Source organism: Ceratotherium simum, chromosome 23, assembly GCF_057802395.1.
Source record: "Ceratotherium simum simum isolate JZ-2026a chromosome 23, ASM5780239v1, whole genome shotgun sequence".
Taxonomy (NCBI): Eukaryota; Metazoa; Chordata; class Mammalia; order Perissodactyla; family Rhinocerotidae; genus Ceratotherium; species Ceratotherium simum.
Window position 1 is genome coordinate 35,096,178 of NC_141922.1, and position 24,589 is coordinate 35,120,766.

Below are 24,589 nucleotides of genomic sequence, written 5' to 3' on the forward strand. Positions count from 1 at the left end.
ATGTGTGTGTGTGCACGCACATACACATTCACATATGTGTATGATTTGACCTTCTACTGTTGTAGGAGCTGGTTAAGCAGTGTCTGCAAGGCTGCTGTCTTTGCCTGTGGTGCTGGAGCTTGAAGTCCAGTGGGCAAGCTATCAGGAAGGGAAGATGGGGGTAAAGTGGGAAGAGCAGGGACAAGGTGGAACCACAGGCATGAGTTGGAGCCCCACGGGGACAGAGTGGAACTTGTGCCAGTTCTTGTTGCCTCTGCCCTTGGTGATGGTGGTGTATCTGCCTTTGTCACGGGGCCAAACACACACCTGGCCCAGGAGTCAGAGCAGCTGAAGGAGGATCCAGGGGACAACAGAGCAGGCGCAGCCCCCATGGCTCCTCACACCACGAGATGAGCCAGCAGATAATTTGAGATGCAAATTGGTGGCTGCTTCACTTCCACTTCCACCTCCACCCTCTGAGGCGTAGATGCCATTACCAGTGTGGGTATCCATTTTAAGGACGAAGACACTGAGGTTCAGAGAGGTTAGTCATTTGCCCCAAATCTCACAGCTGGAAAGGGCAGAGCTGGGATTCAGAGCAGGCCTGGTTGACTTCAGTGTCTAATCTCTTAAACACTGCAAAGTTACAGCTTCCCAGAAGGGCAGGAAAGGAAGGAAGGGGCACCTACAGCACAGAGTTAAGACTTGGTCTCTGGAGCCAGACCTCCTGGGTTCATATCTGGCTTCTCCACTTACTGACAATGTAACCTTGGGTGAGTTACTTATCCTTGGTCTGCCTCAATTTTCCCGTCTGTCAAATGGGCATGGTTAAAATACCCATATCAAAGGCTGCTATGTAGAGTCAGGGCTTTAATATTTGCAAATTCTTTGTAACAGTGCCCAGGGCTTTGTGCACCCAGTGAATGTTGGCAGTCATTACCCAGTTTGCTCAAGTCAGCAAGTTTCCACACATCTGCTGTAGCAGATAGCTTGTCAGGCCCTCATTGAGTGTGTTCCCTTTCCCCACCTCCATTATGGATGAGTTTGCCCTTAGGCATGCTCCGTGGTGTAGCTGAGTCAGTTTCGCCAGCTGCATTTCCGCAACTTTTCAGCATCACCACCTAGGACTCTGAGCCTCGTTCCGGCTCCAGGAGGACAGAGGAGGTGTTGCAGTGGCTGCATTACCCCCAGCACCTGCCTCTGTGGCTCCACAGTGCTTCCTCGAAGCAGGTGCCTTTTGGGTCAGGTCCAGTTGGAACTATACAACTTTATTGCTAATTGGGACTCTGGGGCTGTGCTTCTAACTCTGACACGGCCTCCAAATGCTCTATTTTAGGAGGGTCGATGGAAGGCTAGAGCACACCGCGACAGAAATAGATGTTCAGTTCTTGCCCAGATGGAAAGCCAAGAATTACTACTAAAATTCCAAGTGTTCCAGTTACTTTTCCAATGAGCAAAGAACATAGTGCTTTCATCCCTCGGGCAGGGGGCTGGTCACTGTGGAGGAGGAAGAATGGAGTGAGGGGTCGGCTTGCTTGTGTTTCATTTCTGGCCCGCCACTTACTTACTGGGCAACTTGGGCAGGTTACTCCACCTCTCTCGGTCTCCATTTCCTCATCTGTTAAGTGGAAATAATAATACAGGTTGCTGAGATTAGGTGAGGAGACGCACATGGAAGCACCTGGAATACAGCAGATTCTTAATGGACAATGACCATACCTGGAAGTTGCTGGGGTGGTCACAGTTCCCTCCACCTCACAACTGTTGGGTCACTTGTCCTCCTTTGCACTCTTTTATTATTTCTTTGTTTTTCTTTACTCCTCCTCCTTTTCTTTCTCTCCTTCTCTCTGGACTTTCATTTTTTCTTGTTGTGGCTCTCTCCCTTGTCAAGGTTTTAGGTCTTCTAATCCCCTCAAAGCCTTGTGTTTTTTCTGCCACTGGAGGCATTTAGAGCAGGGTCAGCAAACTCCTCTTGTAAAGGGCCAGATAGTAAATGTTTTAGGCTTTATGGGCCATAGGGTCTCTGTTGCTACTATTCAACTCTATCGTTGGAGTACAAAAGCAGCCATGGATGATACGTAAATGAATGAACATGGCTGTGTTCCAATAAAACTTTATTTACAAAAACAAGCTGTGGGCTGAGTTGACCTGCAAGCTATAGTTTCCCAACTCCTGATTTAGAGTTTTGGAGATGACAGACTCTCTCATTGAGCATCCAAGGTCAGGTCCCCTGATTGTCATCCTGGATCTCCAATTCACACTATGACACTGAGGAAGCCTTTGGTGCTCAATGGCTCTTGGTCCATATTTTTCCACAGCACAGTCTTTAGATGGTGAACCAAGAAGTGATTGGAAAAGGTTACTTTGTTATTCACAACAATACCATTCAAATCTAGAAGATTCTAAAGAAATTCCATTTAGACACTTGGATCATAAGTGGCTCCATCAATTCAAAACTGACTAGTGGTTTTTGAGCAGTCAGTATTAGGTAAAATTTGCTAGCCATGGCAGAATACATAAACACGGTGCTCAGACTGTGCCCGTTGCATAGTTATTGACTGATTGTCTCAGGCCGCTTCCAAAAGACCTTGTAGACCCTTCACTGTGGTTAAAATGAGCTGTTTTTCATCATTAAAGGGAAGAAGCCTTTTTACTTCACAGACCTAAGTTCAAGATCCAGCTATGCCACATGCTAGTTTGGCTGTATCCTAGGCATTTTAGCCTCCAGCCTTGGTTTTCTCATCTGTAAAATAGGGATGATAATAATATTGATATCATAGGTTTACTGTGAGAATTAAATGAGATAATGCTTTTAATGTTTATCACAGAGCAAGCAGTTCATAAACATTTCTTATGGTTAATGTAAGAAAATGTTTTTGATGATTTTGGAGTTTCTGAGAGCCCCTTCAGTTGTGACTTGGGAATAGAATCATACAACGTTATGCTTGCCTCATCACCTTCTCAGGAATGCTGGAGGCCAGGCCTCCATTCTTAGGATCACAGAGCTAGAAATTCTCTCTTGACTTTTGATGGGGTGCTGCAGCCCATCTTGGTGGATTTCACCCAATTCTTGAGTAGTCTGCTTTTATGGTTCTTTAACTGGAAACAGACTTGGCTTTTCTCCTTCACTAACACCTCACTCCCTGGTTGTCAAGAAGTTATTTTCCAGTGTCAAACTACATTTCATCTGCCAGCATTTGTGCTTACTACCTCTTTTTATTCCCCTCAGTAGGGATGGAGGGAAAATAGGTCATCTTCTTCCTTTCCAAAAAAAGAGTAAAGTTAAAAGTCCCCCAGACATTCCTGTTACCCAACTTTCTCTTTTCCATCCCTTTAGTTGAGAACCCTACTGTCTTCCCTTCAAATTCCAGTCATTCCTTTTTCTTCCTAAATGTGGTATTAGAACTGAACATAATAATAACTACCTGGCCTACTCTAAACTTTTAGGAAGGTTGTTGTGTGAATTTTACCCATTGTATACCTGTGTAGAAAACTGACATCTTTTTCTGCCCAGTTGCACCCGTAGATAGTCTGTCAGACAATGTTATCTTGCCAAAGACAAGGCAGTTCCCCAGGAAGGGTAACAACATAATTACAAGGCCAAGTGCACACACCACCTTAGAAGTGATTTCTAACTCTTACCAATATGTCAGGCCGACAGCCTTGCCTCCCAAAAGCTAATAATCCTTCCTGACCTATAAGTACTGATCTGTTTAATATGTATAAGACATACGTCCTGGTATCATGCAAGCTTTTGCTGATTCACATTCGGTTCCTATTCCTTCAAGACACTAAATTATTTTTAGTTCCCCACTTTCTGAAAACTAGTGTATAGAACATGCAATATTTATGTTAGGCAGTAATCCAGAAATTTGCTAATAACTTAGCTTCAGATAAACAAATATGTGCATAAAATGCCTTCTATTTGCTCAGTGCTGTGTGAGGCACAGCAGGTGAAGGATGTGGTACCTACTTTCAAGGTCAGCTTTCTAGTGTCTAAATCTAGTTTATTCAACCATGATCTATGCCCCCATCCATGACCTATATGATGTAGCTCCAAGGACAAAATAGCAGGGTTACCTGACTCATTTATTTCTTCAAGTCAATGTTTGGGCAGCATTTTTATGAACCTGCATTAAATGTCTTGTCATCCACTGAGCACCAATAGAGTTCCAAGTTATTGTCCAATTTAGATTTAATAACGTGGCTGAAGCAATTCCCATTTTCTCTTCTGTGGGAGGCGAGTGTTGAAGTCTGAATAGAGGGTGGAAGATTGATGGGTGCAGTGAGCAGCAACTTTGCTTAATAATTACAATGTACTTGAAGTAGCACCATTTCGCATTTCCAGAGATGTGGCTGCTTTGCTCCCCACTTATATAACTTGTCACATCCAAGAAATGACGAGAGAGGTAGTTTGAAATAGACAATTGGAACACGTCAAAAAAATATCTTCTATCGTGAGCACATGGAGAATGACCAATTTTAGTGTAAGGCATTTCTAATAGCATCCTAAATTCCTTCCTGCTAAACAGAAAACAGACTAAGAGACATCAGAAGGTATGGAACAAGCTGTTTCCCATTTGTTTTCTGGTGGATGAAGAATGTTTTCATTGACTGAATGTTTTCCAGGTAGCTTCCCATAGAACTTTCAAGGGGCAATATTGTCTAGTGTCTTATCTCACCTGAGCTATGTGAACTTACTAGTTCTGAAACATGGGGTCAGTTATTAACTTTTGGTGTCTCATCGTCTCCATCTCTTACATGAGAGTAATAATAGTACCTACCTCATAGGGTTGTTGGGAAGATTTAATGATGATTATTCTTTCGTGTTGACTATACAAGGCGTCATATAACACAATATAGAGAGATGAGGTATATTTTTGAAGATGCCACTAATAGCCCTGTCATGGTTCTGTTAACTGTTTTTGGTCCTCATGGCAACCAGGTAAGAATCCATCTGTGTCATGGACAAAGTGGCCGAGTTGGAGAACATATAACAAAATATCTAAGCAAGTCATTCTCTGGGGTCAGGAAGACCCACACTGCTCTCAGAAATGCTCTTCCTCTGCACAGCATTCTCTCTGAATGCTCGTGGGCGGTGTTGCAGTCTCCTGCGGGCTTGGCTTCGGTGATGCTCCCATCTATCAGAGCACGCAGCTCTTTGATGGAAAGCTATTTGCAAAGGGACAGAATGTTTTTCTGCAGCTGTGATGTGAGTGGTATCAAAGTTATTGACTAAGTTGGAAAATAGCTTAATGTTGTCTTCAGGGCTTCTGCTTCCGTCAGCTTGAGCTGTAGAGATGTGTGTAATTGGGATTAAGAAGGACAAGCTTGACACCCCTCTGCAGAGAGACGTGCCCGTTTGATACAGGCTCAAAGCGAGCTTGACAAAGAGCAGCTTTTCCCTTGGGGCAGAGTGACCACTGAGAACACCCTTCCTGTGAATCTGCTAATGAAGAGTCAGTGGCCCCGGGAACTCCAGCCTCACTCACCAGATGGAAAGGCTTTAATCATTCCTATCCTTCCTGTCACCACCTGGACAGGCCAACAGCCTAGCCACCCAATCAGTAGTTAGAGAGAAGGTATTTCTCATAAATGCCACTCTCCTGAGCTGACTTACATATTGTTAAATTTGAAAAATATTTTATAGTGAATCTTACAGCTCTCCGGTTTTGCTTACAAATGAAGCGGAGCATCACCCTACATTTACATCTGTTCTGCAGACAGATTTGATTGAAAATAGCTTCTAGGTTCTTTTTGAATCACAGACCTTTTAAACTCAGCCTCAGAGACATCTATGGGCTCTTCATTAAGGGAGTTACTCTCCGAAGGACAAGGTCTTTGTCAATCAGGGTCTTTGGCTGCAAATCATAGTAACCAACTTTCACTCACTTAAGCAAAAACACACTCTATAGGAAGGCCACGGGAAGCTCACAGACCAAAAGAACAGTTAATGCTCAGGCTTTGGAAGGGCAGAGCCCGGGGCAGCCATGGGCTGCCTGCAGCAGGAATTGGTCTGTGTTCAGGGAGGCATCCTCCAATCACTTCTAGCTTTTTTTGTCACTCTGACAAAGATTCAAATTCCTGGGAAACAGAATGCAATTGCCCATCTCTTGGTTAGGGAAGAACAGGGCACCGTACCTAACGGTCTTGCTAGATTATCTCCAATGGGGGAGAGAAGTTTCTTAAAGAAAAATTGGGATGCTGACACCAGAGGAAGGGAGAATGAATGCCAAGAGACAAAACTACAGTGCTTGTGACCCTCCGTTTCTCAGGATGGGCTCACGTGTGTGGCTCATTTAAGAGCTAAAATCCACTGCAAATATCCATGACGCCTGCTCCAGTTTATCTCACAGTGTGGCTGAGTCTTAGGACAACGATGGTGTGTTAGTCCACCGACTGAATCTCTCGTTTAGTCAGAGCCTGGGCGTGTGTTCTTGCTTTCTTCCAAGATGGGCTGCCAGCATTCAAAGCACTGCCAGCTCCCCGATGACGTGAGGCCCACCTGCTCTGCAGAGGAGGTTCTGTGAGCCTGATTATGACCTTCACACCTGGACCTGTGCCAAATCAGAGGGAGCCCCTTTGAACAACTTATGAAAATTTGGGGGATGTTTCATTATTTTTCCCTAAAGTTCTGAGAAGGATGGGTCTGCTCCTGCATGCTCCATGACAGTGGCCCTAGTTAAGAGATGGCGCTTAACCCTCACCTCTGTCCAGGGCTTACCCTAAGGACTAGGCCTGGAGGGCAGTTGGGTTCAGGCTTCATGCTCAAGAAAGGCCCCAAATTTATACTTTTGAGATTATCGCAAAAAGAGATTCTTCAAAAAGTCCCAGAGATATACGGCAAGTATTGAAAGAAGATGTATCAGGCAGGATTCTTAGCTGCAACCAAGAGAAATCAACTCTAGGTTATCAAACAAAGGGGAATATATTAAAGACACTGGTGGCTCAGAGAATCTCCAGGAGGGCCAGACGACTAGGCTGAGAGGCATGTAGCCAGGACCAAGGCCCCAGGCCCGCCACAGGGCAGCAGAGAGCCTCAGGGCTGTTCCTGGGCACAGGTACCCTGGATGGCTTCACTGCAGCGGGCTTGGATCATACTGCTAAACTTCTGTCACTGGCCCTAAAAGCAGGATTTATCCGTCTCCACTCTCACCAACATGGATTACTGGGGCATCTGTTTCCTGAGTCACCAGCTTGCCTGGCAAAGTCTGGCATATGGCACCATTTTGGAGGAGCCCAGGTCATGTGCCTGTGCCCCAGCCGCAAAGGAAGCTGGGAAGGCACATTCCTGGCTTCTGCCTTGGCACAGAAGGCTCTGCCTTGGAGGAAGCGTGTTCAAAGGAACAACAGGTGTCTTACAAAGGCAATTGTTTGACTTTGAACTTGTATTCATTCCATTAATGGAATTTCCCAAACTGCACTAGTAATGAATAGATTTTAAATACATTTTATAATAATTTTATAAATCTTGTGATGATATTTCATTCTTTTTTTGTTTAAAGCTCTTAATTAAATATTGAAAATGTATCACAATTTTTTTAACCTTCTTATGACAGAGTTACCAATATACCAGTATTCTCAAGAAGTGAAAGTGATGCGACCTCTTGGAGGTTCATTCAATATCAAATTGTATGAACCTTGGGCAAGGTCTTACACAGCTCCATTTCAGCATTATCATCTGGGATATGGGGTAATAATAGCCGCATACTTATTAGTTTTGACAATATTGGTATTGCTAAGTATTGCTCGGTATTGGTGAGGAAGTGTTTCATATAACTTGATAAGATGCAACCAAGAATGATAATTATAACAATTTTACTTTAGTTATTTATTTATTACTAATGAATTTGTACAGCTCGCCAGAAATGTTAAGTATACAACAGAACTTTGGGATTGGGTGTTTACATCCCATTTAATTCAGTATTCTGTTTCCAAAACACAGCCACATCCCAGAGGACAGTGGAGGCAGGAAATAAAACCGACAGGAGGAAAATTGTGTGATTCTTTTTTGTTCATTTCATAAATATTTATTAAGCATTTACTGTGTGCTGGGGATAAAACAATGTGGTCTCTGTCTTAAAGTGTGCACCAAGTAGAGAAAGAGGGACTTATCAAGAGACCATTACAATCAATTCAGATAATGCTAAACCACAGAGGAAAGATGCTCACTTTTGCCCTAGGTCCTCAGGGTCGGCTTCTAGGAATCAGGATTCTTTTTCTTTTCTTTCTAGCTTTATTGGGATATAATTGACATGGGACCAGGACCCTTGAGTGGAGTCTTAGGGAAGGGACGGGGCAGACGTGAGCAGTGAGGAGGGCATTTGGGGTAAAGAGAACTGCCTCTGCAAAGACTTGGAAGTGTGAAAGCTCCTCAAGAATTGGAAAATTGCAGCTCTGGCTGGAAGGAAGAAGCTGGGTGAGGAATGACACCTTGTCAGACGCCTTCAAATGTGAAAGCGGATACACATTTCTTTTTGCTGCTGGTGATAATGCCTAGCATTTACATTTTGTGTTAATTTGACCTCATTTACATAATGCCTTATTATAAAGAATCACTTAGATATTGCCTAATTGTCTTCTTTCTCTTGCTAACCCCAAGGCTGAGAAAGCCAAGGTAATGACCTTTATTTGGCTGAGGCAGAGAAATCGGATTTGATATGTTGCTGTCATAGACCTTTGTTTTCCTATTTGTTTTCTTGTATTCATGTTTTCCTAGCCCACAAAACACATTACTTTGTATGTTTCCTTTTGTATTTGTCTACATGCATATATGTTTTCCTTGTAGATATAGTGCACATACTTTCTATAACTTTTTTCCATTTAATGTTATATAATTATCCTTTTCTTTGCTTCCCCAGCGTATTCTTAATTCTAGTCTTTCATGGATGCCCAATAGTTCACTGAATAGTCATTGGAAAATTGTTATACTTCAGTTTTTCAATAGTTTAGACAATATCATAATCACAATCTTTTTGTAGAGAGCTCATTTCTTCTGTCAGAATATTTTCCTAAGAGCGTCAGTAACCCTTAATTTCCCATTAGGAAAAATAGAGTTTTATGATTTAAAGTTTTCCCTTTTTTGCCTCCCAATCTTGTACTTCAGTAACCATTTCAGCATGAATTTTTATGCATTTTACTTTCTCCAGAGAGCAGCCTTACTAATACATCAGTTCAGATATGTTTATGTAACATTCTACAAAGAAGCCCTAGAGTTTCTTCCACCAGTCTAACTGTGATGTGTGGGAAAGCAGTAGCCCAGACGATGGAAATATCGCAGAGAGATTATGATGGTCATAAAAGTCACTTTAACCTGAAGGTCTGAAGCTCCTCTGTATTGTTTCCAAGATTTATTTTCTTTGAGTTTGTATCTTTCACCACCAACGCGTAACTCTTCATAACTCATTCGATACTCAGTAACCGTTTAAATATTTTATTGATTTTCCTATTTTAGTGACATTACTTGCTATTGATCAGTACCCTTCCCTCTTCCTTTTGAAATTATTGTTATTGTATTTGTACCTACCTCCTGATCTTTTAAACTTTTCTTTATATCAGTATTTTGGTTCCTAAGGCCACTGAAAGCTCCCCTATTACAGCGTACACCAGCCATGTGCCCCAGCAATTCCACTCCTGGGTATTTACACTAGAGAAGTGTTCACACAAAACATGTACGTGAATGTTCATGACAGCTCTATCCATAATCATTAAAGACTTGAAACAACCCAAGTGTCCTTCAACAGGTGAAGAGGTGAATGGATAGACACTCTGTGGTACATCCATACAGTGGAATACAACTCAACAATTAAAAAGGGATGAACTATTGATACACACAACAATTTGAATAAATCTCAAAATAGTTATGCCGAATGAAAGAAGTCAGTCTCAAAAGGTTACGTACTCTATGATTCCATTTATATGACATTCTTGAAAAGAGAAAGCTGTTGTGATAGAGAACACATCAATGGTTTCCAGGAGTTATGGGTGGGGAGGGTGTGACTACAAAGGGAAGTGAGAGTTTTGGGGGGTAATGGAATTATTCTGTGTCCTGGTTGTTGTGATGACAACAAATCTATACATGTGTCAAAATTCATAGAACTATACACTTAAAAAGTCACATTTATTGTATGTTAATTTTAAAAATATAAAAAGATCCCGGTTTCATCCAATTAGTCACATATCCTTTGACAAAGTTACTTAACCTCTCCAAATTTCAACTTATTTACCTATAAAGTATAGAAAATACTCGCTACGGTGAAGAGGTGTTATAAAGGTGAAATAAGGTGTTATAAAGTATCTACCTGAGATTCAGGAGGCTCCTCTTTTTCTTTTCCATGCTGATATTTCTCTTTGGGAGCAGATTCTTTTTTTCCCATACTGACATTTCTTTTGGGGAGCAGATCTGTGTTTTTTTACAGTTATTTGGCTCTTGGGAACAGACTGGAGCCATTGAGAGTTTCAAGCAGGAAAGTGACATGACATGATTTTTATTTTTAAAAGATCATTTGAGCAGCTTTGTGGAGAGTGGTGAGGAGTGTAGGAGGGTGAGAGTGGGAACAAAGAGGTCAGTGAGAGGCGTTGGGGTCATCCAGATGAGAGATGATAGTGGTGTGGAGCAATGGGGAGGGAGAGAAGTGGGCAGGTTTGGGATGGTTTTTTTTTTGAAGGTAGATCCAACAGGCTTGATGATGGTTTGAGGGGTGAGGAAGGGTGGATGGTGGTGTCATTTACTGAGATGAGAAACTCAAGGGAAGAGCAAACTCGAGTGGGTGGGTTGTGATAGGCATTGAGAATCAAGAATTCTATTTGGGCATGTTAGGAAACCTAGTAGGTAGTTGGGTGTAGGATTCTGGAGCCCAGGACCAGGCCAACATTGTCGCGTTCATTTCTAGGACTGCAGCACACAATCTCCCAGTTCTGCCCTTCCAGATTAGGATTGGTGGAGCTTTTGTTTGCTCTTCTTTGACCCAGCCTTGGGGTTTTTAGCAAAGTACCTCTCTTCAATCCATTCCTCAGAGGGTTTGCAGAAACTTCTACCAGAATTCAGATTATGCTCATATTATTCACTGCTGCCAGATACCTTCCTGTGTTTTTCCATTTAATGAAACTTAGGGAAAGGAGACATCCAACATTTCCAAATATCCAGCCTGGAAGTCATTAATCATATTGTGTAAGATTGAAAGTATTAATAAACCACTGAGAGTGAGAATGAATATGCAAACGCATGACATAAAATATGCTAAGAGATTATGTTCTAATATACTTTGTTATTTTTATTATCTTCAAATATCTGGTTTTGCTGCAGACAAGGGAAAGACATTCAAGATATAATTTTCCTTGATAATTGATCAAATTCAATTTGATAACTATCAAATGGTGATTCCCTCTGGGAAAGGGAGGGATGGCATTTGGGAAGAAGTACTAAGGAAGCCTCATGTGCAGCTGCGAGAAGTTAAAATTCTGTAGAGCTGGGTGTTGGGTCAGTGTGTTCATCAGACCCATCTGTGTTGAAAGTGTTTTACAGTCAATATTTTGTTCTTTAAACAGATAAATAAAAAATAATTTAAACATCTGAACATGGGAGACAATGCCCTCTTTCCACCCACTCCATCCTCATTAATCACTGTAAAGAGTGATCTACTGAGTTTTTCTCTCAGAAAATGTAATTACTTTGTAATGAAATGTTAATGCTATGTTCTATTCTGAAAGTCAGTTATTCCAGTGATGAAGCTATGGCTTAATAGAGTTGCTAAATTTTCTTCTAAGTCATTCTTTTAATATTTTATATTTGTCAGATGAGCTGGGGATAATCTGGAGCTTCTGTTTTTACAAACAGGACTATTTCCGCAAAAACGCATCATCAGGCTGTTAACTTCAACATCTTTGAGGGCATGGTTTGCCACGGGGTGCCCCTCGTGACTATTTCCAGAGGCAAAGTGGTATATGAAGCTGGAGTTTTCAATGTCACGGCAGGAGATGGGAAGTTTATTCCTCGCAAGCCATTTGCTGAATCTATTTACAAGCGGATCCAGCAGCAGGACCAGGTGAGTCGTACCGGAGCGGGCTGTTACCACGGGCTGGACCGTCACCCGCTCCTGGATGCTGTTGGTGTTCTTGCCACATGGACTCGGTTTACACATTCCTGCGATGTCAGAATCGACACTAGAGGTTCCAGCAAATACCAGTTTTCAAAGAGAGAATCATTGTTGGATGGATGCATTCCTTGCAGATTGGTGTCTATTCAGGGTTTCCTGATGAACCAAGTCAGGTTTTCCCAGGCAAGTTCAGGGCCTCTGGGGTCTTTTGGCAATTGGGTTAGTCAGGGTCCTCTGAGAAGCAGTCACCCAGATGGATAAAGATGCGACGTTTTTATTAGGGGAAACACCTGTGAGAGAAAATGGGAGGGAGCCAGGAAAGGCTGGGAGAGCCTCAGACTGCAATTCAAGTCTGACCCCAGTGAAGGAGAGAGGGAGAGAAAAAGGGATGGAAACCTTCTACACTGCCATACAGTCTAAGATAGGTTGAGCAAGGCGTTGGGACAGCCCTTGAGCCCAGTCTCCTGTCAACCAGCTACGTGGCGTGCTGTCATTGGCTGGGAGCAGCAGTGGTAGGCGTGGCCTCCGTGCAAACAAAGGGGCGGAGTTCAAGTTCAGCAACTGCCCTTTGAAAAATTATGCTCCCTGTAGCTGAATGTCTGGAGGTGCAGTCTAATGACCGCCAGAGCAATGATAGTGCTTTGGGGTCAGGTAGATCTAAATGTGAATTCTACCTTGCCCTCCCATTTCTTAGCTGTGTGGCCAAGAGTAAGTTTCTCTCTTTTCCTTGGGCTCAGTTGCCTCGTCTAGGAAATGACGACAACGTTTCCTCCTTAACAAGTTGTAAGAATCAAATGAGATTTTTAAATGTAAGGCACAAGGTTAATAAATGTTAATTCTGCCTCTTTGCTTTCCTCTTTTGATGACCAAATGTATAAACAGTTCCTTCCAGTCTTTAAAGTAACTCTGTTATTATAAAAGAGATACTTGTTCTTAATTTATTTTGGGCTTTCACACCTTTGTTTACTTCACACAGTGTTTTAAAAATTCACTTCACTAAATACACTAACATGTTGGAAAACTTCAGATTAAAACCATCTAAATTGCTGGATTTGGGGCTGGGGGGAGGCAATCTGTGCCCTCAATGCCACATGGGGAGAGGAGGCCCGAGCTGGATGGTCAAGCCCTTTGGAGGCTGCCTTTCTGGTTTTCACCCAGCAGGCTTCACTCATTAATGTTCCTTACCTGGCCGTGTAGACATTAGAGTTGACAACCCTTGGATTCTAAGGCTTCTTTATCTTTTTTCCATTTTAAAATATACTTCTCTTTTTCTAAAGTTCTCTGGCTGTTTTTTGATTCATTTCATTTGGGTCTGGTAGTCTGTTTGATTTCTCCTCTAATGTCTTGTAAAAAATTTTTACTGTGGATTCTCAGAGTCCATTATAGAAGATTTATCCTTTTTTTTTTTTTTAACACTTCCTAAAGCTTTGATTAAGTAAACAATTGCTCTAGAATGCTTTAAATTCTCAGGATGCTAGAATTCTTTATATATATATATATATATATATACTTCACTCAGAATGTTTAAGGTTACAGTTTATTTTGCTGAGGGTTACTTTGTAAGTGTTGACACTGACAGGTGACAGGTAAGTAGTGACTGTAAGAATCGTATGTGTTTCTAAACATTTATGGGGTAGATAACAGCAACACTAACAATTACTGACTGCTTACTGAATGCAAGGCATTATGCTAAGGGTTCTGACACTGTAACAACCCTGTGAGGGATGGAAGTATTATTTTCCTCATTTTAAAGATTAGAAAACTGAAGCTTCAAGAAATTAAGAAACTTATCCAAGTCACACAGCTCGTATATGGCAGGACCAAAACATAAACTGTGATTATCTGACTCCAAAAACCATATACTTAAGCAATAAACAATACTGTATATCATAAAGATTGGATTAAATGAGTTAATGGGAGGTAAATTACTCAACGCTAGATTTGGGAAATAATAGTCTCTCAAAAAAAATTACTCTGAATTGGAGGCACTGAAGGCAGCTAGTTCGTTCATGGAATATCCAAGGGATGAACAGAAAGGAGTAGACTTAGGAAATGATGAGGAGGTGGAATCAACAGAACTGGGTGATAGATGATGTGACCCTTGAAGTGGATCCAAGGCAGGGCTGCTCCTGGTAGTCAGTTCCAGTTGCTCACCAGCAAGGATGCTACACTAACTGGAAACACCTGATGGACTGTATTTAAATGACTGACTTTGCCTGAGTCTTCCTCTTGTAGGGAAAATGTGTGAGGCAGCAAAGATCACCAAATGACTGGCTTCTTCAGTTCTCCTCTTCAAATTGTTGTATATTTTGTGGGCTAAATTAATGTCAACTTCTTTTTTTAAGAGTTCACTATGAATTTTGTGAGTTATTTTAGTTCCTTATTATTTTCTTCTGATATTATCAACCTTTTAGGCATTCTAGTGCATTCTTGTTTTTGCAATAACAATAAGTAATAGTTATCATTATTAAGATATGTTGTTCTGAGCACTTACTATCTGCCAGGCACTGTACTAGGTGGTTTATATTCATTATTTTACTTCATCTGCACAACAAGCCATATGGTAGATATTATCATTATCCATTTTTTTAATACTTCCTAAAGCTTTGAGTAAGTAAACAAGTGCTCTAGAATGCTTTAAATTCTCAGAATCCTACAATTCTTTATATACTGTATTTCAGGCCTTTATTTTAATTACTTATTTTTATTGAGGTATATAACATTATGTAAATTTGGCTTATAACATTATATAAATTTCAGGTGTACATCATTATATTTCGATTTCTGTGTAGACTACATCGTGTTCACGACCCAGAGTATAATTACCAGAGTCTAAAATGAGGTTTGGGGGTTGTCTCAAGATATTTCAAACATTTTTTTCTCTCCATTAGGCAAAGATAATTTTATAGAAGAAAAATATCATACTAAGATTAAGAAAAAGAGTTGTTAGGAATTCTAGATTTCAATTTCACATGAAGTTATTAGAGCAGTTGCTTTGGATTTCATTTAAAATACTCAGATTTCTTTGTGATAAGAGTTTGAAGGCAAGCAGGAATGGCCCATACCATTTCTCCTGCTCACCTGTTATCCTTCCCAAGAAAATTAATCACTGACCATTCTGGACTCCCAAAGCACAGATTGTAGAGACACATCAGCGTCTGCCAGCTCCAGAACTCGGCTGGTCTCCTGGCTAGAGTGTTGGTTCCTTGAAGCAGCAACCTATATTTTTATGCCCAGTGCTTGGTACATAGTAGGCATTTGATAACTAAACTAACTGCAAATGGAAGGAGCAAAGACTATAGTTTCCTAGGTCATAGAAAGAAATTTATATGAAGTTACTCAGAAGATTGCCCCCTACTCATCCCAAATAGTGGGGTTATCTGTGAGCTTGATTCTCGTCCATGATGAATAAAACTTATCAGCATCATGCTATGTAGCTGTCACTATTATCAGATATTGTGAGCAATTTCAAAGGAAAGAAATGACATTTTTATCCAATTTGACAGCTTTGGGGAATTGCTACTTTATGTATTTTAACACATAAGCAACTGATCCTTAAGGGGAAAAAAAATTAAGAAAATGAGACATCAAACTTTATTTGCTAAATATAAAATAATAAAATAGATATTTCAATTATATATAAAAGTGTCTTAAGGAAAAGGTTTGGGGGATGCAGGAAGGAGAAATAAAGGGGGAAGAAAAAAGAGTAACAACAATTTAGATGTTCAAGAGCATCTTGAAAGAAGAAAATCAACTTACGTACTGTTAATTCTTTACCAAAAAATATAGCTTTTTACACTCAAATGGGTTACTATTTTTAGAATTTTTGTGTTAAGAGTGTTATAATTTTCACCACAATTTGCAAGTACAGACTTTCTTTAAGTCATCTCTTTTTCTCTTTTTTCAATAATAAGCAACCCAATCTATTCTGGAAAATAAGGGTCACATTGCATTTTATAGAAGAACAGGAAAAGCTTCATGGAGTAATGCATGGTTTCAGAAGACTGCGCCAAAGCTTTTAAACTGCATTGTACCTTTGCAATTATAAGCATAATTTGCCTTTTAGATAAGAAAAAATTGAGTGGATGGCTGATCTAGTCCTTGAAATGGGTGTTCTCTATTTGTGAAATAATAGTTTGTCAATGTCTTTCTCAATGCGGTAGCTCAGAGAAAATAATTTCAGACATGTCATCAACTGCTATAACTTTCTCAGATTGATTGCTAATAATTATAAAAGGTGATACATATGTTGGAGTCAGCTCATTTTGGCTCATGAGAAACACTTGTGTGTATCTCTTCCCAACTCCTCATTCAGTGATGTCACTTTAGTAGCTCAAAATCAGCCATGGAGTATTTACACCACAGAAATAGACAAGTGCTAAAAATCAGGGCTTTAGGGGTGGTAAGAAAAAGGGAAGTAGAGCTTGGTTGTCAACATTTACACATTATACTAATTACTTTTTTCCTGTTTTAGCTAACCGTTCAACATTCATTCAGTAAATATTTATTGATGACCAATTACGTACCAGGCATAGTTTAAACACCTTGGGGTAAATAGTAGCATCCCTATTTCATAGATTAAGAAATTGAGGCTTGGAGAGGTCACATAGTTAGTGAGTGGCAGCATCAAAACTCAAATCCAGATTTTTCTACCTCCAAAGCCAGTTCCTTTAACCTCTACCGCTGCGGCATGCTAATCATAGTTTAATCCCTACTCAAGCACACAGCCACCTGCCCCAGCCTCAGGGTATCAACCCCTCCAGTCTTCCCTGCTGCGCATAGGGTTCAGTTACCCTTAGACTGGCAAGCCCAGAGGAGTCAGCCCTGAAATGAGAGGGCTCAGCTTTGTCACATTGTCTTTGAGAAATAGCTCACAGAGTATTTCAAGGATCAAATGGAAATACTTGGTAGATTGTAAAACATTATCAAAATGCAAGTTTTCACTGTTATAGATCCTCTGTATTAAACCTAGGGTTTACTCACGTTCTAGTCGCCTGGAGAGCTTAGCTCAGTGAGTACCGAGTGCTCTGTATACATTCTCAGTTCACTAGCCAGGCATGGATTTCATTCTGGGGAGTCACTGGTCAGGACTGTTTGGTGTTGGGCCAGTGTCTGCTGTTTGGTATTTGGAAGTTCTGTTGTCTTTATTGCTATTTTAGTTTTTTAGCCTCTGTGAGCTGTGTGGTTTCAGTAAGTCCTGTGAGGTCCAGAATTCTCTATTGGTTTTGCTAGTCTCAGAACATCTAGCATCCCAGCACTCCACTCTCTGCACGCATACGGTTAAATTTTCCTCTTTCTCCTGATCAGCTAACCAAAAAGCATTTCTACAATTATGCGTATGTAATGATGATTACAATTAATATTTATTCATAGCACTGCATATTGTGATATAATTCTCATTTTTGTCTTTCTATTAACTCATCACAATGACAATCATCATTAAATACTGTGAACTGACATTGAACTCTCATCTACCAAAGTAAACCACCAGCACCCTGCTGGCCACCGTGCCATCTATGCTTTCTGTATTACTTAGGAGAGCCTCTCACACACTTTACCCTCCAGCCATTCTATTGACAGTAATACCATCCAGATGGAAAGAACTACTGGGGGCTGTGATCCTCTAATTCTGACCAGCTTTGTGTGGGTGTTGCAGCCACTGTTGCCTCAACACAGATCAGCCTTCTGAAGGTGTGTTCTCAGGACACTAGAAAATATTAAAAGGTTAAAAGTACTGGGAGACTTGAGATTGGAGCTTAAATTGTCTTTGATTCCTGTCAACCTGTCTATCAGTGGGGAAGATTGTAGAGTGTAGGACAGCAAAGCCTCCCCAGTGAGGGCTGTTTGTTTCCTAGGTGGCAGGGTGGGCAGGAGTGGTTAATATCCGATGGCCATTCTGGCAGAAACCTGTCCCTGCCCACCCAGAGCCTCAGAGGAGATCAAGAGGGAGACTGTGTGCAGATGAGACCTGGCTGGTCAGGTCAGAGATTGATGGTGGTCAGTGTGACCAGTGTGACCAGCCAGGTTAAGAGGTGCCTTGTGGCATTGCTAGTGCAGTGACTGAACAGGTAGAAGGGGTTCTTAGACAACCAGGTGAGTTGAGACGTGCCACAGAAGGCAGCCAGCCAGAGAGAAAGTGCAGCCTGGAGAACAGACAAATGGTGAAGCACAACAAGGGAGTGTGAGGGAAACAGGCAGCCCAGGCCAGGACAACCTACACAAAGAGGAAAGAAAGCTCAGATGGGCATCTCCTCCCCCTACACCCTTCCACTCTTGGTAGAAATTGATCAACTATTTATTGAGTACTTGTTATGGAGAAACAGCAGTGAACCAGCCCCAAGTCTGCTGGAGGAAAGACAGGTGAACAGATAATTACAGAAAATGTGGTAAGCGAGGTAGTGGATGTGGCAGGGAGGGCTAAGGCTTCCTGGACTGATGATTGCCTGGGCTGAGTTATAAAGGATAAATCAGAGCTATTTAGGCAAAAAGGAGAGGGGCATGCCAGCATGCAAAGGCGTGGCCCTGGCAGAAAGATGTGGGAAGGAGACTGATTCGCCTGGTTTGAGTCATGTACTGCAGTCCCTGAGCCTGCAGCTGGGTTCAGGGAAGGACCCTCCGAGGGACCATCCAGCTTGTGGGGCAAGCCCAGCCCTGAGTGAGGAGGAAGGGGCTTGGCCTTGATGGTCCCGCCTAAATCATTGATGTTGGCCATCAGTGCCCAAGGAGGAGTCCAGGAGAGACAAAAAAGTAGCAGCTAAAAACCACAAGCACTGAAGTTTCGAAGGAACTGTTGAGGAAAAAGCGAGATGGAGTGGGAGCTGATGAGGGACACACAGCACAAGGCAGGTGACACAAAGATCTGCCCACTTATGTCATTTCTCCGGGGGCTCTTGGCTGTGGAAAAGGCTGATGATTGAACTGAAATATGCCACAGGTTTTGCTGAGTGCAAATGCCGAAAGGAAAAGAGAGAAAGGCAAGACCCTTTAGATTGCAGGCAAGAGAGTGGTTGAGGGGAGGTGGAAATAAATCCTGGTTTGCTTGGCCAGTCCTGGATTATGCCTGTTAATTGTGTTTAGTGCCCTTTACATTCTCAGAAGTGTTCCAGTTTGGATGATAAATTATACGGTCGCCCTAGGTTTAAGTGATATATCATTCAGCCTGGCTTGGAAAGTAAACCAGGAGAGGAAAAAACCCGGAGACCGAAGACCTGAAAGGGAGGATGTGGTCAGAGAGTGGGGTATTGAGTTTAAATTTCCAGATGTCGATTGGCTCCAGGTGACCACAATGTCCAGGGCTGGGTGGCAGCAATGGGAGGCTGGTACTCCATTTCCTGGTGTCGATGTTCCTCAAGGTGATGATGGGATCTAGGGTGAAGAAAAGGCCTGAGTCAATAGTGAGCCAAAATGGAAGTCCAGCAAAGCATCTAACCAGACACAGAAAGAGGACAGAGGCTAGACTGGTGAGCGGAGGGCAGGGTCCTGCCGTTGACTGAGTGCTTGCTGTGCGCCTAACACCATGCTTCAAGCTCCACAGCTGTAGGGATGCTCTGTCTTGTTCTTTACTTTATCCTCGTGCCTGGCAAAACATCTGGGGCTGTGTGTGCTCAATAAATATCTACTGAATGAAAGAAGGAAATGCTTTGTGTTTGGGAGATCTCATGTGCCTGGGAGAGGGGTTTTATTCCCTCCATTTCATAGGTGAGTGAGTAGGCGCAGAGGGATTTATTAACTTGCCAGTTTCCTACAACTAGCAAATGGCAGAGCTAGAATTCACGCTTAGATCTGTCTTACTCCAAAGCACACATTGTTGATCACTACAATATATTAGTTTTGGTGGTCAAAATAAGATAAATGTTATTATTTGTGTGTGTATGTGTAGACACACATATTTATTTATTTGTTAAGAGTTTGTTATATGCTAGGCATTATTCTACATGTTTTACTTATATTTAATCCTCTCAACATGTAATCCTCACACCCTATGAAGCACACCCTATGAAGTAGGTGCTGCCATTATCCCCAGTTGACGGCCGAGGGAACGGAAGCACACTGCTGAGTAACATGCCCAGGCAATGTGATCACTGTGGTTTGCTGCCTCTTGACTTGTCAGTGAATTTGTGTCCACGTTTACAGACAGTATGATTCAGTTACTTCTTGTGACTTCCTTAGTTTACAAAGACTAGATTTTGAATCTCTGCTCAAGCACTGAAGTAACTCTAGCTGAATCCAGCCCAGAGATCTGCTGCACAGTTGGCCACCAAAGAGGTGTAGTTAGAGATGTGAGATTCTGTGGAAGCCTGTTACACAGAGGCAATAGAAAATGAGAAAAAGCACACACAAATTGCCGGAATCTGAACCAAAATGCTGAGTCTCAGGAGAGGTACTACAAAGCAGTCTAGGGATCCACACATCTAGGATTGAAACTAGAAGAAAGGTAGAATGTTTGAAAGGACTGTAAGATGGTAATAGAACTCAGAAGAGTGGGAGGATATGGCAGAGGCCCCAATTTAAGTTGCAGTGGAGAGAATGATCATTGGAAGACGTTCCCTGGGCCTCTGTCTGACACAGATTAACACCAGCAAAGAGCGGGGCAACGCAGGTACCCAAGGTTGCCAGGAATTGCTGTGAAAGGGCACGGGGGTGGGAGGAACATGATAAATCCACAAGATTCTTTTTTGCTCGCACAGTTCATTAAGGGAGCTGCACTTAGCTTTGAATTCAAGAAGTCAATAAACCACAAGAGAGAAATGAAATGTTCTGTTTCAGACTTGCACACCTACCCCCGTGGAGCGGGAGCCCTATAAAGGAGAAGTCGTCACACTGAAATCCAGAGGGACAAAAGAAGACTCCACAGCAGAGACCACGAAATAGGCTCACTCCTGAGCTGGGTGCTGTTGGTAAGAGACGGTGGGCAATGAAAGTATTCCTGCATGACAACATATGAAATTAGCATCTCTCTCTTCAAAAGCGTTTGAAGAATCCAAGCTCAAGGTCAAAGTGACATAAGACTCAAGAACAGTTTAGCCAAGGGAAGACTGATAAAAAACCTTCTGATGCAGAACACTTAGATGAGCCTCCAGATGGAGGCAGGCTTTGGGCTAGCTACAGATTTATTCTCTGAGATGTCAGGAAACAGCAGAGCCTTGAAGAATCAAATCTGAGCAAGAGGCGAGTAGGCTGGTAACATACAGAGGGACCTGTGATCGAGGAAAGTTGGCACCACTTAAAACAGAGAGTATAGTTTCATGGTCAAAATACATAAATTGTTTGATTAGGACTTTATCTGGGAAAACAAGTCTTGGTATTGTAAATGCAACTATGTTCTAGAACTTAGAATGAATGAAAAATGAATCAAATGTTGCTTTTGGGGGTATAATTTTTCAGGAACATTATTTGATAGTATTTGATGTACTTTATTCCACACTTAGTTTTTGGAATAATGTTATAGATATGATCATTTTTCAAAAATATTTGAGTGCTTCATCAGTTTTCTCTTAGTCTTTTGACATTCAGATCTTTCTTTTTTGAAGCACCTATTAGTATCATTCTTGTCAATTTTCTTTTTTTCAGTTGTCTTCTGGTCCAGATGCCTACTTGACAGTGGCTTTGCTATGACTTGAGCATCTCTCTGACATCACTTCCATGACTTCATTAAATCTACGTTTTGCCAGTTTTGCAATTTCACTAGACTCTAAATTTTTTAAAATTTGTGATACGTTTCCAGATGTTTCAACACATAGCATCTACAAAAGACTCGCACAAGAGGTTGACATGATGGATGGGGATAGGTGTTTGTGTTCATTAGGGACACTGTTTGTCAGAGGACTAGTTTTATACCCAGTTAGGCACTGCACATTTTCACATTATGATAACCTGTGCTTCCCCGCATAAACCCCGTGACTTGAATAATGAGGCCCCGTGTACTCAGTGCTGTGCTCTCTTTCATTGTTGAATGTTGTGAGTCTTTATCAATGCTATAGAGCCAAAAGTTTCAGGTTTTTTGTTATTTCCTGACTATTGGCATTATTCTTCCAATCCAGGAAGATCGTATTAAAAATTCAGAGGAAGATTAGCAAGAGGAAGAAATCTATTGAATGCTATAACATGCTATTAACAGCGTTTGTAGGAGCAGGATTAGTGTTTACTTTGATTATAGCATTTCTTGGAGGTTAGACTTGAGTTCTGCATCTCTTTGTGAGGGAGAACGTTAACGCTAAGTTCCTTTTATTGTGTTCAAAGGTAAAAATCAGAGAAAAGGATGCTGCTGTTCCCATCACAGTTAAATGTCATCAGCCCGTGGAGAAGCAGGCCTTATTTCAACTCCCCAAGATCCTTTTGAAAGAATAATCGCTCTAGGCCTCTTTGATTTCCTTTCAGAAGCAATTGCTGTCTTTCTCACTATGACTTTGTTGCTGTGTAAGATTGAAGATATAAATGAATATTATTGTGATGGAAGGGCTGTGTGAAAATTCATTGATGATACTTTAAAAAGTCATCTGGGCTTGTACTAGATTTCTTACTTTGAGTTTTTAAAAATCACTTCCTTGTTTAAAGTTTTTTTAATGGCTGCGTGTGTTTAAAAATAGCTAACTCTGTGATTTTACATTCCATTATAATTCATAAACATTTAGATCTTCATATGATTAATAAATATTTAGATTTCATTTTATATCCTGTTATCTGAGTTATGTGTGTCTTCTTCCAGCTAGTAAGATTGGGACTCTGGGAGGTTGGTTTTGATTCAAAAGCATAATTTCCTGTGCAACATCTGTTTTAGCAACTCCTGGAAATCAGGTCCCTCAGCAAACCCCATGTAATCAAACTGGATACTCAACCTTAGAGTAACTCCGGGGCAAATTATTCAATCACACTGATGAACTCAGAGTCTGAGGGAATGAAATGGAATCAGCATGGTGCAAGATACTGCAGTGGTACCTTCCCTCCACTCCGCTTCCTGGTCTGGACTGTGCAGAGAAACTGAGCTTGTATTTCTTCTCCTACAACAACAGGGATTTAAAACCGTGGAGTAAAATCAGGGCAATTATGCTCTCATCGCAGGTACACCTGCCCCCAGCTTACTCACTTAGATCAGAGGTGAATTCGCACCTTTGACAAAGGGTGGTAGGAATCTAGTTTACTCAGTTGTGATTTGTTTTGAACACAGAAAAAAGGACAGTGAACTACATCTGAAGAAGGATCACAGCTCTTTTTTCTCAAGTAAAAGATACCTTAAAACATATTATTATTTTTCTCCTCCACTTTGGTTGACAATAGAAACTCCACAATAAGGTGACTAAATCCTCTGAAAAGAAATAATTAAATAGCCTTCTTATCCACAAGCCAATTCCCACTCATCCTTTAGTGTTCAGCTTAAATATCACCCCTCTCAGAGGCTCCCCCAGATTCGACCTGACAAGGTTAGGTCCCTCTCTTACGCTCCTCCCTGGTGGGACCCAGCATGTGCCCATCACAGCACCACATCTCATTGTATCATGATTACTTGCCTCACTTCTCTGCCTCCTCCAGGAACTGAAAGCTCATTCAGGGCAGGGCCTGTCTGGTTCCCCATCATTTCCCCGGCATCTACCAGAGTGGCCTGCAATTGATGGGCATTCAATGGATGTTTATTAATTTTTAAATAAAGGAGGAAGCGAAGGAGTCCCTGCTAAGTTCCTAGATGATTACAGATGACGTTAGTGAGAACTCTCAACAAAATAGGGACAAACTTTGTAGAGTATTTTAGTGTAAGAGTGCTTTAAATGAAGAGCACAGATTCATTATCTATTTGATAGATCTGTTTGGGAGAATGAAATAGCTATAGGTTTCTGCATCGACAAGGTCATTTGAAATGAATGTGGGGACCCCTTTGTTGCTTTTATTCCGCATTGTCACAAATATTTGTGTAGAAACATAGTTCTAAATAACATAAGATAATGGGAAAACATGATTCAAGCTACTAATATTTAATAGCATGTTTTCAGGATTGCCTCTGGTATACAAAGTAAGGTCCCTTTGTCACTAAACAATTGTCTTCTCAAGGTCTGTACAAAGCATAGATGGAATGAGCAGCATTCCTTCTCGATATTTACCCTCATTTGCCTGCTTCCTCCCATGGGCAGCATGATGCACTGGGAAGCAAAAAAGTGTGGGCTCTAAACTCCTCTTTACTAGCTGTGAGGCCTTGAGCAATTGTTTTAGTTAAAATGAGTTTATCAAAACATACAAAAAGCCAAAAAATTAACAGAATCACACCTATGTACCTATCATCCTATTCAAGAAATAAAACTTCACCAGCACAGTTGAAATGCCCTGTGCTCTTCTCCCTGTTCATTTCCTCTTCCTCCCCCAAGATAACCAGTGTCCTAGATCTGGTATTTTATTCCCACGCACATCTTTTATACGTTTGCTGTGTATGTACATATCTCTAAGCATTGTTCTGTATGTGGTCAAATCTTATAAAACCATTATATAGTATGTGTTGGGCTTTTTTAGTATGTCTTGTTTTGCTTCCTGCT

At 41.4% G+C, this 24,589-nt stretch overlaps 1 protein-coding gene across 2 annotated transcripts in view; it reads left to right on the forward strand.

Moving 5' to 3' along the window:
• DPYS (dihydropyrimidinase) overlaps window positions 1-22,737 on the forward strand; it is a 78,425-nt gene extending 55,688 nt beyond the window's left edge. The window contains exons 8-10 of one of the 2 annotated variants that reach the window (XM_087447554.1): window positions 11,816-12,023; window positions 20,841-20,971; window positions 22,314-22,737. In XM_087447554.1, the coding sequence (XP_087303680.1) occupies window positions 11,816-12,023; window positions 20,841-20,945 (313 nt within the window). In that variant the 3' untranslated portion in view covers window positions 20,946-20,971; window positions 22,314-22,737. Of the gene's footprint in view, window positions 1-11,815; window positions 12,024-20,840; window positions 20,972-21,644 lie in introns of both variants that reach the window. The other variant, XM_014788108.2, reaches the window with a different exon arrangement.
• Window positions 22,738-24,589: the final 1,852 nt, after the last annotated feature.